Genomic DNA, 14,635 nt, shown 5'->3' with positions numbered 1-14,635 from the left:
GGACAGCGAGGGCAGTATGAGCGGTCAGTCTCAGTCAGTGGTGGACGGAGGTGGCGGACCTGCCTGTGGCCCCCCGGCCAGTCGCAGGGTTGCGGAACCTCCTCCAGCACAGAGGAGCAATGGCTCCATCAGTGGTCCCAGCCAAAATGGCAGCGAAGTGCCAAAGCCAGTGGTGCGCAGGGTGGTGAGGAGAGTGGGTCCGGGGGTGGAGGAGCGTCCTACTTCTGTCCCAGACCCTCCAAAACCCACCCCCACTGCCATCTCTGTGCCCAAATCGACCAAAGCCCCCTATTCAGGCTTCCAAGCAAGAGGATGATATCTCTGTGGGTCTGACCAGTCTCATGGGACGTGGGAGGACCAAAGAACATCGTGCTCGTTCTCGAGCTGCTGACCGCACAGAGGCCAAAGGGGAGAACGTGGAGAACCAGAAACCTGCAGAGGAGGCCAAGCAAGAGGTTCCCACTGCCAACCCACCTAAAACGGATACCCCGGCCCCACCTGTGAGCTTCCTCCCTTCTCATAAACCGAACCCCCTCACTCCGTCCACTAGCCTTATCCCACCTTCCAAACCAGACCCATTAGCCCCGCCAACTGGCTTCATCACACCTCCCAAACCAGACCTATTAGCCCCCCGGAGTTTCATCCCACCCGTCAAAGCAGACCCACTTGCCCCACCCGCTGGCTTCATACCTTCCCCTAAACCCAATACACCTGCTCCGCCTGCTGATATAGTCCCGCCTTCCAAACCTGACCCACTTGCACCACCTGCTGGATTTGTTCCTGCCCCAAAACGAGACCCTTTCGTCCCTGTGGCAGGGTTCATTCCCCGGCCAAAAGCGGACCCATTAGCGCCCCCTGCAGGGTTTATTCCTGCCCCAAGGATAAATGCGGTCCGGAAGCCAGAGGTACAGAAAGCATGTGCTCCATATGCATGGACTGTCTGAAAGCTGGTGCCTGGTGTGAAGGCAGAACACTTTGATGTGTTCATGGTGTGACATCACTAACACACTTGACTGCTGTGTCATTAACCCACTGGCTTAGATTCTAACACAATCAGATTGTAGTGTGTTGATAATTTACCATTTGTTTAGTGAGCTGTAATCATTCCTGAACTATTCTGGGACTATTTTCGACTTGGACACAAACCCTAGTGACTCGAGATTTGACTCAGACTCACATTAAGTGACATCTGAACATCTCTGCTGTGTGGTAACATGAATTTGCACTCTCTGTGCATGATGCGGCTGCAGTGTTTATTTCTGTCTCTAGCAATCTTGGTATGTGGTAAGTGTGTATGTTCACAATTTCTTACACACACTTGGGTATGTTGTGTCGATCTGAAGGTAAAGGGAGCGTCTCGTCCCTCTGCAGCCCCCGCTGGGAAGCCCCAATCTGGTGCCACTGGTCAACAGGTGTGTGTTCTGGGGTTTCCCCACTTGTGTTTGTGTGTGTGAACACTGAGAGGAACACATGGTAGATGTGTCCTGAGATAAAGGCATCTTCAGTTGCAGTTGTCAGTTGCAGGAAGATGGATGTGTTCTATAAGACGGATGGGGATTTGCAGAACAAGGAACAAGTGGAATTTTTTCTTTTTTTTTCTGGTTTTGTCTTTCTGTAGCATTTTTTGAACCAGCCACAAAAATGACATTTACACTTTTGAAGTTAACATTTGTCTTGTAGTTACATTATTCAGCAACAGGGATGTCCCGATCCCATTCCTTTGCTCCTGATCTCAATCTGAGTCCTAAGCGTTTTAGCCTTGTCATTGGGAGATTGTGAGTTTGATCCCTGGTGATGCCACAGCCATCCGTTAGTAGTCCAAGAAAGCCGAATTGTCCTCACTCTCTCTGGGTGGGTGCAGACAGCCAAACACAATACGTCTGTCCTGAGAGTTATCGGTAATGGTAACGTGACGCTTATATTAATGGACACAATCTATCTTGACAGCTTATGACATCTGTCATGCCATTTTTATGGCATGGTTATGTGAATGTTACCACTTCGGATTGTGTTTGATATTGACTTACGATCCAGTTTGATTGACTGATCTCGTGACTTTGACTGATTCAAAGACTAGTTGCTCTAAAGTGTATTTGCATTGGGTCGGGACATCCCAATTCAAAAATCATGTACATATCAGCATATACTGTACTTTAAATACTGATGCCAACACTTCAGAACCTGTAGAATGATGTACTTCTGTTTGTACTTTCCTGTCTTCTCCCATCTGTGCTCTGCTCTCTTCCTTCACTGGTTCTGTCTTCAGAGATCTCCACTGGTCCCAACCGAGGATGACCACAAGCGTCTGGAGCAGATCCTCACTGTGGAAAAACCTGCTGTAACTCTCTTTTCTCTCTCGCCTACCTTTTCCTTTCTCTCCTCAGCTTGCCTGTCTGTCTGGTGGTCTCTCAGCTTCGCTGCTATGGTTAGAGTCTGACTGAAACGTGGTCCATCTCCACCAAACAAGCCCCACCACCTGCCCAGACCCTGCACACCCTGAAATATCAGACAGGAGCAGAGAGACGAAAGATTTAGGGCTCTAGTTTTGTGCCAGTGCAAGTGCGTTCTTACAAGTATAAGGCTGGCATGTTACTAATTTGGCTAGACGCAAATGCATTTATTCCCATTCACACCTGTTTGTTACTTCAGAGGTCAGAAATGATAGCAACTGTTTTTTTCGGTCTAACTTCTGCTAGCGACCCTGTTGGATTCTAGTAGTTTGTTAGCACTAAGCTAAGGGTCTTTCACATTAATGTGTTTTGGCCGTTCTAGATTAAACACAGATATTTGCAGCTTCTAAAAGACATTCCATTTTTTACTTGTAGCTTGTAATAGATATTTGTAGTTTACCTTGTATCAGTTTCACAGTGATCCTTTCAGTAGTGAGCTCAGGTGTAGAGCCGCCGCCACTGATTTCCATTTCTAACCACCCACTGATTAGGCTGCTGCTTGTATTAACAGACAGTGGCATATCTAGGACTTCTAGAAGCTTAGAGTGACATTTTTCTCTCACGAAATTGGTCTCGTGTATTATAAATCAAAATATAATTGATTCTACTGTCACTGCATAATTAAACAGATAGTTATTCTGAGATTGGCATCGAGATTGAAATTGAGATCATCTGAGAGACAGTGGGTAACACCCCCCATACCCTGACCCTAGTGACCTCCATCCTCCATATCCCCACCCTTCTGTCCCCCACCCCACATACACCCCATCCTTTTGACCCTCAACACTACAGTTATGTAAAAAAGTTTCCAAGTTTGTATAATTAAAAATTATGCAAGAAATTATACATTTTTGTTCCTTTTTTAATTTAGTCAACAATGTTGTTGTTATTATTTGATATATTGTTATTATATTCCTAACACTTTAGGAAGCCCTGACCAACAAGAGAGCTCACTTAGCTGTATCTACCTAGAAAAACAAGTCCTGATAGGCCAGTTTTTCCCACTGGCCACTTCAAGAATTTAACCCTTTTGTTTCTATCTACGTAACATGAGACGAGTGTCACTGTAATACTTACAGAGTTGAAATACAAGCGTGACTCTATTGAATAAAAACAATTATAGTCACGTATTTTAGTTCCTAGAACTCGTTAGGCATTTTCTGTATCATATAATGAACAGAATCAGTGTAATGTCTGGCAAAGCTTACATTTGATTGGCTGAGCCATGTGTAAAGACTGTGTAAAATACTGGGGAGGGTTAGCACTAGTGGTGGGTGACATGGCAAAAAATATGAAACATTTTCTCATTACAATCCAATATTTTGGCACACAGACACTGCATTAGCAGTGCTACGTGTAAAAACTCTTTTTTGCAAAGGGCCAGAGCCTTCGCATCCAATCAGGAAAAGACTGACGATATATATGGTGCACACACACAAGCTAGTGTTGCAGTTTCACGCCTTATACTTGTGCTTGCGCTGTGACCACAAAAATATGGCCTTGATGTGTTAAATCATATATATTTAATGATGTAGTTGTTGTATTCCAGAAGAACAGAATCTTCATATGATGCTGGGCTTAAATATCCATATTATATTAATTGTACTGTATTGTATCCCCACAGAAATAATACTAAATATTGTTTTAGGTAGTTTTTTAAAACTGCATATTTGCTTAAACTGGATACCAGGCATTTTTTCTTTTTGTGCAACCGCTGACCCATAGATTGTTGTTGGGGGTCAGAACGCACACTATGTTGCAGTGCATGCTGGGGACTGTAGTGCATCTCAGGGTGAAACGGGCTACTAAGAATAGAAAATTAAAATAGTTTCGCTGGCCGAATAGGATTGCGTCATGGGCCTGACTCGACCCGCGGGCATTGTGTTTGACACATGGGGCCCTATTTTAACGTTTTCCATATTTCTATTTGCAAAGCTCTGATGCTCAAATCATCATTCTCCTCTTTGTGGTCGTGTTACAAAGCCCACTCAAATGTGTTTTCATTTTAAACCTGTAATATGAAGTATTGTATTTGATTCAGTAATTAGAGCACATTAGAGCTTCACAAACCCAAGACAAAGTCACTTACACATTAAAAGCAAGGTAGTTTTGCATTTTTGAATCCGCAGTGGAATTTGCTGAAGTTCGAGAGACTTTTAATACCTGAAGCTTCACAGTCCTTTTTTTTCCACTGCCCAGATTATTCCTCCTTTGCCTTTTTCCACTCTGTCTTTCCTCCCTCTGTCCTGCTGATCTCTCTGCTTTCCCCCCACAGTGAGGATCATTTATCAGCCGCTCCTCGTCTGCCAGATGCTTTGCAGCGTTACTTAATGATTCTTACTTCATTGCTTTCCTTTTGACTTGCATTTTCTGATGGGTGGAAGGACCTCAGTGCTTTCCTAAAGGCCTCAGTGCTCTTGATTTACTGACCAGTGCTCTCGTTGTGATCTTATGGGGCTGTTCGTTCACTCAGACTTTTAGCTGAAACCTTTTTGTCTTCAGTTCGTTGTATTCAAGTCACTGTCACACTCTCTCCTGGGATTTGTGTGCTTTTTTCACAAAGCAGGATTCCTTGTTTAGTCTGATTACTTAGACCAAAACACAGGCCTGTCTAGTAGGAGAGGAGCTAAGGGGCGTTCCTATTGGACAGTCCTTAAACTTGGGTTATCCAGTTTACTGAGAAATCCTGCTTTATGAAAGTCGCCTCTGAACTGCCTCATCAGAACACCTGTCTGTGTTTGGGTGGTGAGCTGCTCTCAGTCTGCTGGTCAAAGCTTTCTCCTTTATTACTCTCCCTCTGTCTGTGTCTCCCTCTCCCTCCGTTTCTCCCTCCATTTCTCTTTCTCTCTCTTTCTTTCTTTCTTTCTTTCTTTCTGTTTCTGCCTGTCTTTTTGTCTTCTTTCTTTCTTCATGTCTGTCTTTTCTTTATGTCTGTCTTTCTTTCTTTCTTCATGTCTGTCTTTTCTTTATGTCTGTCTTTCTTTCTTTCTTCATGTCTGTCTTTCTTTCTTCATGTCTGTCTTTCTGTTTTTTGTCATTTTCTTTCTTTCTTTTTTCTCTTTCTTTCTTGTCTTTTTCCCCTTAATTATCTCCTTTCTTTCTTTCTTTCTTTCTTTCTTTCTTTCTTTCTCTTTTTGTCTGTCTGTGTTCGTTCTTTCTTTCTTTCTTTCTTACTTCCTTTCTTTCTTGTCTTTTTCCCCTTAATTCTTTCTTTCTTTCTTTCTTCTTTCCCTAACCTGCCTGAGGCTTTGCCTGTGGCCAGTCTTTTGTCCACTCCCACTTTTTCCTTTTCCCACTGTAATGATTCAGTTTCCTCTGCAGTGCTGTTAGACCACCTGCTGCACTGTGTAGTGTGTTGCTCAGACTGGCTAAAGACTTTGTATTCCTGTCCTTAGTTTTGCCATTTTAACCAAAAGCATCTTCCAAGTGCAACATCTGTTTACTTTCCTGAGAATGACCTTTGCCCTCTCCATCTTCGTGATCTCCATCTTCCAGGCTAAGGCGGAGGAGGACCCAGTGGCTGTCCTGCAGGCGGCCCACGCAGCTGCCTCTCAACCCAAGGTCTGCTTATAGCTGTGCATGACTCCAACGTAGTACTCTGCGCTGTAGAGCTGCTTCAGATGGCAGCGTATGAAGAGAGATGCGTTTGCTGTGTGAGCAGTTCAATACTGAGAGGACGAGCTTGAATTGGGCCTGGTGACCGTACAGAGCTCAACCACCTGCTGTGGCACATGAATTATGCAGACGATCCTCTCTCAGTATTCTGCTTCACAGTGTGTTGTGTTTGCTAGAAGTGATGTGTGTTTGTTTGTTTGTTTGTTTGCTTGTTTGTGTGTTGGTTTCTGGCTGTGGAATTCTTTTATTATCATGCTACAGTAGCTATTAAATGTTTGTAGTGGTCATAAAGCACAGGTATTTGAATTTTTACCATATGGCAGTTCACCAAATGGAATTAGAGCTTGTCTTAACACGATAGTTTGGTGAAAAGTAACATTTACACAGTTTTTTCCAACCCATGAGACATTCTTAGTGTCTGAAGTTTGATACCTTGTGTTTTTTTACTGAATCTTCGAGGCTCATGTAGCTAATGAGTAATCGAAGCTTATGACTACCAGTTAGCCTTGTGCAAACTGCACAACTACACTTTGGGCAACTCTTGCCTGGAACAGTGGTGAGTTGTTGAGTATTCTCAAATAACTTACTTATGTAGTTTTTGATACTGTATGAGATACTGTCTACAAAAAAGAAACAAACGTATTTTCTTAGTAAAAACAGCTGTAGCCTTGGTAAAAAACAGCTGTAGCCTTGGTAAAAACAGCTGTAGCCTTGGTAAAAAAACAGCTGTAGCCTTGGTAAAAACAGCTGTAGCCTTGGTAAAAAACAGCTGTAGCCTTGGTAAAAACAGCTGTAGCCTTGGTAAAAACAGCTGTAGCCTTGGTAAAAAACAGCTGTAGCCTTGTTAAAAAACAGCTGTAGCCTTGGTAAAAAACAGCTGTAGCCTTGTTAAAAACAGCTGTAGCCTTGGTAAAAAACAGCTGTAGCCTTGTTAAAAACAGCTGTAGCCTTGGTAAAAACAGCTGTAGCCTTGGTAAAAAACAGCTGTAGTCTTGGTAAAAAACAGCTGTAGCCTAGTTAAAATCGCAGCTGTAGCCTTGGTAAAAAACAGCTGTAGTCTTGGTAAAAAACAGCTGTAGCCTAGTTAAAATCGCAGCTGTAGCCTTGGTAAAAAACAGATGTAGCCTTGGTAAAAACAGCTGTAGTCTTGGTACAAAACAGCTGTAGCCTTGGTAAAAACAGCAGTGATCTTGGTAAAAACAGCTGTAGCCTTGGTAAAAACAGCAGTGATCTTGGTAAAAACAGCAGTGATCTTGGTAAAAACAGCAGTAGCCTTGGTAAAAACAGCTGTAGCCTTGGTAAAAACAGCAGTGATCTTGGTAAAAACAGCAGTAGCCTTGGTAAAAACAGCTGTAGCCTTGGTAAAAACAGCAGTGATCTTGGTAAAAACAGCAGTGATCTTGGTAAAAACAGCTGTAGCCTTGGTAAAAACAGCAGTGATCTTGGTAAAAACAGCTGTAGCCTTGGTAAAAACAGCTGTAGCCTTGGTAAAAACAGCAGTGATCTTGGTAAAAACAGCTGTAGCCTTGGTAAAAACAGCAGTGATCTTGGTAAAAACAGCAGTAGCCTTGGTAAAAACAGCTGTAGCCTTGGTAAAAACAGCAGTGATCTTGGTAAAAACAGCTGTAGCCTTGGTAAAAAACAGCTGTAGCCTTGGTAAAAACAGCTGTAGCCTTGGTAAAAACAGCAGTGATCTTGGTAAAAACAGCTGTAGCCTTGGTAAAAACAGCTGTAGCCTTGGTAAAACAGCTGTAGCCTCGGAAGAAACAGTAGTAGCAGGCCTGAATGGGGGGTGATTGGAGTCTTCTAATCCATGCCCTCCAACCCCCCACCAACTCTCCCCAGTTTCTTTCTTCCGCTTTTGGACGATGCTAATTGTGGTCATAAGCTTCAGTTTCTTGTTAGCAACACTAGCTTGATAATATAATTCCAGTGCTGCGAAACTAGGAAGCAAAATTTAGGCACCACATGCTCGGAGTAAAAGGAAAATCGTGTAAATTTCATTGTTAAAAAAAAAGGATGCGTTTGATCTGCATGTAGTTTGCTGTGTCTTTATGTCAGATCTTGCATGTGTCATGCTGTGCCATGTAGAGCTGTTTCTGTTCTGCACTTTCGTGGACCGCTGGCTCTCTCTGCTGGCCAGACAAGCTCAGTTTGGCCGAGCAAAGTCAGCTTATGATTGCATGTTTCAGGGTGACATTTCAAACTCAACTAGCTAGCAGAGCCCTGCCATTAGAGGTGCATTATAACAGACCCCTCAGCTGGTAAAGCTATAAAGCATTACATGTCATCACCTCCACCTGCTCTCCATTTCTGCTTCCAAGCCTTGGTTGAGTGTAATGTTACCAGGAACAACGCCCACTCGCTCTCCTCTGAGCTCTTTCCATTGTTCAGCTCTCCTCAGCTCCAATTTATAGCCATAAGCGACCTTTCAGCATATGACATCTGGAGAAATGGTATACTGTGATCCAGCACTGCAGACGGGTCATTTTCAGAAAGAACGAGTTGCTGCAGCCTTTCTGTTCAGATTTCTACACACTTCAAGGCTCCATCACAGCTCTGAGTCTGCAAAGTGCTTTTGGTCAACATTACATAGAGAAAAGAGGAATTGTCCAGAATAGTCCTGTCTGATTGAAGTGTTGTGAAAAGCTTCCATTTACCAAATGAGGAACAAAAACTGTGTCAAACTGCCACAGTGGACGTCGGGTTTCACTTCACGCGCCCAGTCATGTGTCCACCATTTTTGTTGGTGTGTATCTACTGTGTGTGTCATCGAGGCTTTGAGAATGAGCTGAATGAGCTCGCTGCCCATCGTCCTTAATGCTCCTCTGGAGGTAGAGGGACCAAACAAGTGCTTGGCCCTCTCCTCGTAGTGCTGTATTGTAGTATAGGAGAGAGGTGTGGTCATGGTAAGTGAGATGTTTCTGGTTATATCATCACACTGGTTACTGATTACTCTGCAAACTCTTCTCTCTCTCTGCAGGTGAAGACAGAGGAACAGATAGCTGCAGAACGAGCCTGGTACGGCACAGAGAAAGTATGGCTGGTTCACAAGGACGGCTTCTCTTTAGGTCAGTGGGGTTTTTATGCTGTGAGACGTTCACGTGAAACACATAATGTGCATTTGATATTTTGGTCTGTTGCTTGCCCTAATGCAGCTCATCAAACTACTCAGCTGATGACAAAGTGAGCTTTGATTGGACCTGAAACTTCAAAGTGAGACAAAATATAGCCTGAAAACTAGCTGACTGTAGCCCAACATTGTTCTGCGTGAAGCAGATTGTAGCCTGACAAAATGCTGTCCAGATCCAACTGTAACTGACAAGTGTTTCCGAAAGCCGACTCTAGTTAACATAATTCTGTACAACCCGACCATAGTTAGCGAAATTCTGTCTGTAATTCTGACTGTAATTAATACATTTTTTTTCCCAAAGCCGACTGTAGCTCACAAAATTCTGTCCTAACCTGACTATAGTCAACAAAATTCGGTCAAGCCTGACTGGAGTTAACAAAATTCTGACCAAACTGGTTTGTAGTTAACAAAATTCTGACCAAACTGGACCGTCGTTAACAAAATTCTGACCAAATTGGATCGTAGTTAATACAATTCTGTCCAAACTGGACTGTAGTCAACAAAATTTTACCCAACCTTGACTGTACTCAAAAGTCTATCCAAACCCGACTGTAGTTAATTAATTTTTTTCCGAAGCCGACTGTAGCTCACAAAATTTTGTCCTAACCTGACTGTAGTTAACAGAATTCTGTCTGAACCCAACTGTAGTCAACAAATTTCGGTCCAACCTGACTGTAGCTCGCAAAATTCTGTCCTAGTCTGACTGTAGTCAACAAAATTAGCTCCAACCCAACTGTACTTAATAAAACCCAAACTCACCTATAGTTCACACAATTCTTTCCAAACTGGACTGTGGTTAACACACTTCTGACCAAACTGGACTGTGGTTAACACACTTCTGACCAGACTGGACTGTAGTTGACAAAATTCTGACCAAACTGGACTGTGGTTAACACACTTCTGACCAAACTGGACTGTAGTTAACAAAATTCTGTCCAAACCGGACAGTAGTTGACAAAATTCTGCCCAAACTGACTGTAGTCAAAAAAAATCTGACCAATCTAAACATAGTCAACAAAATTCTGTAAAATTCTGTCCAAACACGACTGTTGCTGAACAAATTCTGTCTGAACCCGACCGTAGCATAACAACAGTTCTGTCTGAACCCGACTGGACCTTGACACAATTCAGTCACTGTTCAGTTACTGTCACTGTTAGAGCAGGGTAGACACTAAAATGTGCAGTGCAGCACTTGAGGACCAGGATTGAGAAACCCTGTAATATCTTGTGCACTGTCCCATCTGCCAGGTCTAGCAGCTTGTAGACGTGGTGCATTTCATAAAAAATTCATTTCTCCAATACGTCTGCCCTTCCTTACAAAAACAAACATGACACTGTGTAAGTCTACACCGGGTGCTGAGCAGCCTGCTCGGGCTGGAGAGGAAGCTTTGAATAGACCAGCTGTATTAATCCCTGTGTCTGTCTCTGTTTCTGTAGCGACACAGCTGAAGACAGAGGAGGGCAGTCTGCCCGAGGGGAAGGTGAAGATTAGACTGGAGCATGATGGGACGCTGCTGGAGGTGGATGAGGATGACGTGGAGAAGGTGGGTCACGTGGGGCTGGTGAGCGACTCGCTCACAGGGTCTACTTGTAACCTTGAAAGGCAACACACATATGATTTTTTGTGTTTGATGAGAAAACGGTTGTTTGCCTCCGTCCACCAAGTCTACACGGCAAACGTGTCTCACTGAGATCAATGGAGGGTGGTCGTTAGGGGTTGGTGATATGTTAATATTTTATCACTCTGATAAATTATGACAAAATACGGTTTCTGGAGTATACTGGAGTACACAGTTTAACTGTGAAATCACTGTCATCACTGTTCTGCCCTTTTTAGTTTTCTGCATAAATTTAGCTCAGCACTCTTTATATCATGTGAAAATTTTGCCCTTCACATTGTAACAATTTTGGGATGAATGTACCAATAAAAATGCTAGAAATGTAAACTCTTTACATTAACTTACATGAAAAATTAAGAATATTATTATAAGAACTAATATTATCGCCGTTGTTGGAAGAAAACTTTTTTTGTCCATTTTTCAATTAAATTTACACATAATGTAAAGGACAACTTGTATTTTCAAATATTTCAAATATATTTTCATATATATATATTCACACACACACACACACACACACACACACACACACACACACACATATATATATATATATATATATATATATATATATATATATATATACACATTATGTTCTAAGAAAATAAGCAGACTACACAATCACATCATTTTACTATCTTACAAAACTAAGACATTTTGTTTATTTCCTTCCAGCCATTGTAATTTTAACACTTTACAGTTTGGTCACTAGGGGGAGCAGTGCATTCACTGCTCGACCGCCAATGAGCACATCCATTGGCCCACCAACCTCTGAATTCTGACTTTTTGTTGGCTCCCTACAAAAACATCTGCATGAAATAGAGCATGATTTATGTAAACAGTATGTAAATGAGGTACCGCTAGACTGGCGCTTGATTTCACGCACTGCAGCTGAATTGCATTTGAGCTTAAATCTTTGCTTATTTCCATGTTGTATGATTTTTTTGTTTTGTGAATCAGACGCAGAGCAGATTGTACATAATTAAAGGCAGTCAAAGCTGCATTGTAAAAATGACTCAAAATATTGTGATATGTCATTTTTTTTTGGTAGGACAATCAAACCTCTTGTATTATATAGTATATACCGTAGAACTTCTACACACTTTGCTAAGACCATAGTATGATTTGATCCACCAGTGAAAACGAAGCACAATATGACATAATTCACCCACTGACTTAATTCACTATGATAAGCTCTGATCTAAAAATAAAGACTGTAATTAGCACGAGGGCTCAGTGATCTGAGCCAGGTTCTGCTTCTTGTCTAAGGCTAAAATGTGTCATTAGTGGAGATGTATGACCTGCTGTGGTTGGGGTGACAGTTTAGCACCCCGGGCGCTATGCCAAATGACAGCCACTAACCTGACAGTAAAAGCTGTGAGGAATGTTCTGGGATGCCGTCTGCTTGGAGTCTTCACACATCCATTAAAGCAGCACAGAGGTCTGTCTTTAGGCCTGCGTCTGCTGTTTGGGCTCCAGCCAGCGATGGTCTTTTTGTGGGAGGGCATTAATTCACTTTTCAACCAGTAATAGTGCAGAGTGTTGTCATTTTTATTATACTACTTAAATGGAGTTACTTTATTAATTAGTTATATGATTAATTGTGTATATGTAATTACATCAACATTTGTTTTACTTTCTAATAGACAATATTCACTTCAATAGAAGTGAAGATAAATGAGCTCCTCCTGTACAGAGGAGTTCAATATGTGGTTTTCTGCATATTTTAAAGGGCAATTTACTGTTTATTTATTGAATTTAACACATTAAAAAATGTAAAATGTGTCATAACTTTTGCACAGGCCACATTTTATGCTTTTTTATTTTTTTTTCCACTATGGTAAACTCAAATAAACAGTAATTGTGCATTAAAATGTACAGAAGTGTGTTTTCTGTAGAGGGTGTGTTCATTTATTTTCACTTAGAAAATCAACAAAACACAATTTGACCGAGGCGCCCAAACCTTTGCATACGACAGTATGTAAATGACATCTGACCTATATTGTGCCTCATTCCAAAGGCAGTCTGTGCTGTAAGACTTGTTATAACATCAGTGTGAAGGGGCGGGGCTAAACTGCTGTAGGCCGAAATAAGCGAATATATGTTTATATGTTAGTTTTTGTGGCATCACAAAAACAGTGAGTTCAACACTGGCTGTTTTTGCTGTTTAGCTTGCATATATATGGACTGTATAGCTGTATGTTTTGAAACTTTAACAATGTGTACATACTTGACTAGGGGTGCCCACACTTTTGCACTGTATGGTTTATGAACCCATTCTATTCTGTCCCTGTTGTGGTCAACTTGTATTGGATAATAGTCATCTTATTCATTTCCCTGAAATCTGTATAAACACGCATGGTTTATTATGCTTCTCTGTCTCTCTCACAGGCAAACCCTCCGTCGTACGACCGTGTGGAGGACCTGTCTGGGCTGCTGTACCTGAACGAATCCAGCGTCATGCACTCCCTGCGTCAGCGGTTCGGAGGGAACCTCATCTACACGTACGCTGGGCCCAACATCGTCTTCATCAACCCCGCCAGCGCTCCGTCCATGTACTCCGAGAAGGTAAGAGGGATTAAAGCACCTGATCCACTGTTAAGCCCTTAATGAGTTGCATTAGGTGTGTTAGAGCAGGGAAACCTGTAAACCTACACTCTTAAAAATGGTTCTTCAAGGGTTCTTTAGTAAAGAGAATAGTTCCATTTAGGAGCTTGAGTTCTATATAGAAACCTTTTATGCATAAATGGTTCTTTGCATGCTGCAATGGACTGGCGACCTGTCCAGGGTGTATCCTGCCTTCCGCCCAATGACAGCTGGGATAGGCTCCAGCACCCCACCGCGACCCAGAAGGATAAGCGGTTTAGATGATGGGATGGATGGATGGTTCTTTGCATGGTGAAATGGTTCTTCAGATTGATGGAGAATGTGTGGTATATGATTCTATACAACACATTCTCCATCAATTTGAAGAACCATTTCACCATGCAAAGAACCATTTAAGCTTAAAACAGCTTTATATAGAACTCATGGTTCTAGACAGACTATTCTCTTTATAAAGGAACCCTTCAAGAACCATCTTTTTTAAGAATGTACCATACTGTTCAAAAAGTCAGAGATCACCCCTTTGTTTGTTTAATTTTCACATTTAAAAAGATGGTTCTTCAAGGGTTCTATATAGAACCAAGAATGCTTTGCATGTTAAAAGGTTCTTTGCATCGCGAAACGGTTCTTCAGATTGATGGAGAATGTGCTGTAGATGGTTCTATATAGCACCTTTTTGAAAGCCATAGCACCAGAAAGGGTTCTTCTGTTGTTACAAGCTTGACATCGTCATAATAGAAGAACCCTTTTTGGTGTTACATAGAACCCCTTTTACAAAGATTCTATATAAAACCATCTAGAGCACATTTTCCATCAATCTGAAGAACAATTCCACCATGCAAAGAACCATTTAAGCTTAAAATTGCTCTATATAAAACGCATGGTTCTAAATAGAACCTTTCCCTTTATAAAAGATCCCTTCAAGAACCATCTTTTTTAAGAGTGTACTGTTCAAAAAGTCAGAGATCACTCCTTTGTTTAATTTCCAGTCCACACACTTAAAAAAGACGGTTCTGCAAGGGTTCTTTAGTAAAGAAAATGGTTCTATATAGATCCGAGAATGCTTTGCATATGTTAAAAGGTTCTTTGCATCGTGAAACGGTTCCTCAGATTGATGGAGATTGTGCTGCAGATGGTTCTCTATAGAACCTTTTTGAAAATGATTCTGTATAGCACCAAAAAGGGTTCTTCTATAGAACCCCTTTCAAAAAGGT

General features: G+C 41.9%; 1 protein-coding gene across 1 annotated transcript in view; it reads left to right on the top strand.

Annotated features, from left to right (window-relative positions):
• myo18aa (myosin XVIIIAa) overlaps positions 1–14,635 on the top strand; it is a 148,372-nt gene that overhangs the window by 42,997 nt on the left and 90,740 nt on the right. Inside the window, 3 exon segments of the mRNA XM_036595280.1 lie at positions 9,049–9,136; positions 10,636–10,742; positions 13,209–13,385. Coding sequence (XP_036451173.1) covers positions 9,049–9,136; positions 10,636–10,742; positions 13,209–13,385 — 372 coding nt within the window.

The sequence above is a fragment of the Colossoma macropomum genome, unplaced genomic scaffold, assembly GCF_904425465.1.
Source record: "Colossoma macropomum unplaced genomic scaffold, Colossoma_macropomum, whole genome shotgun sequence".
Lineage (NCBI taxonomy): Eukaryota > Metazoa > Chordata > Actinopteri > Characiformes > Serrasalmidae > Colossoma > Colossoma macropomum.
Note: the sequence above shows the minus strand (reverse complement) of the source record. Positions and strands in the feature narration are given on the sequence as shown.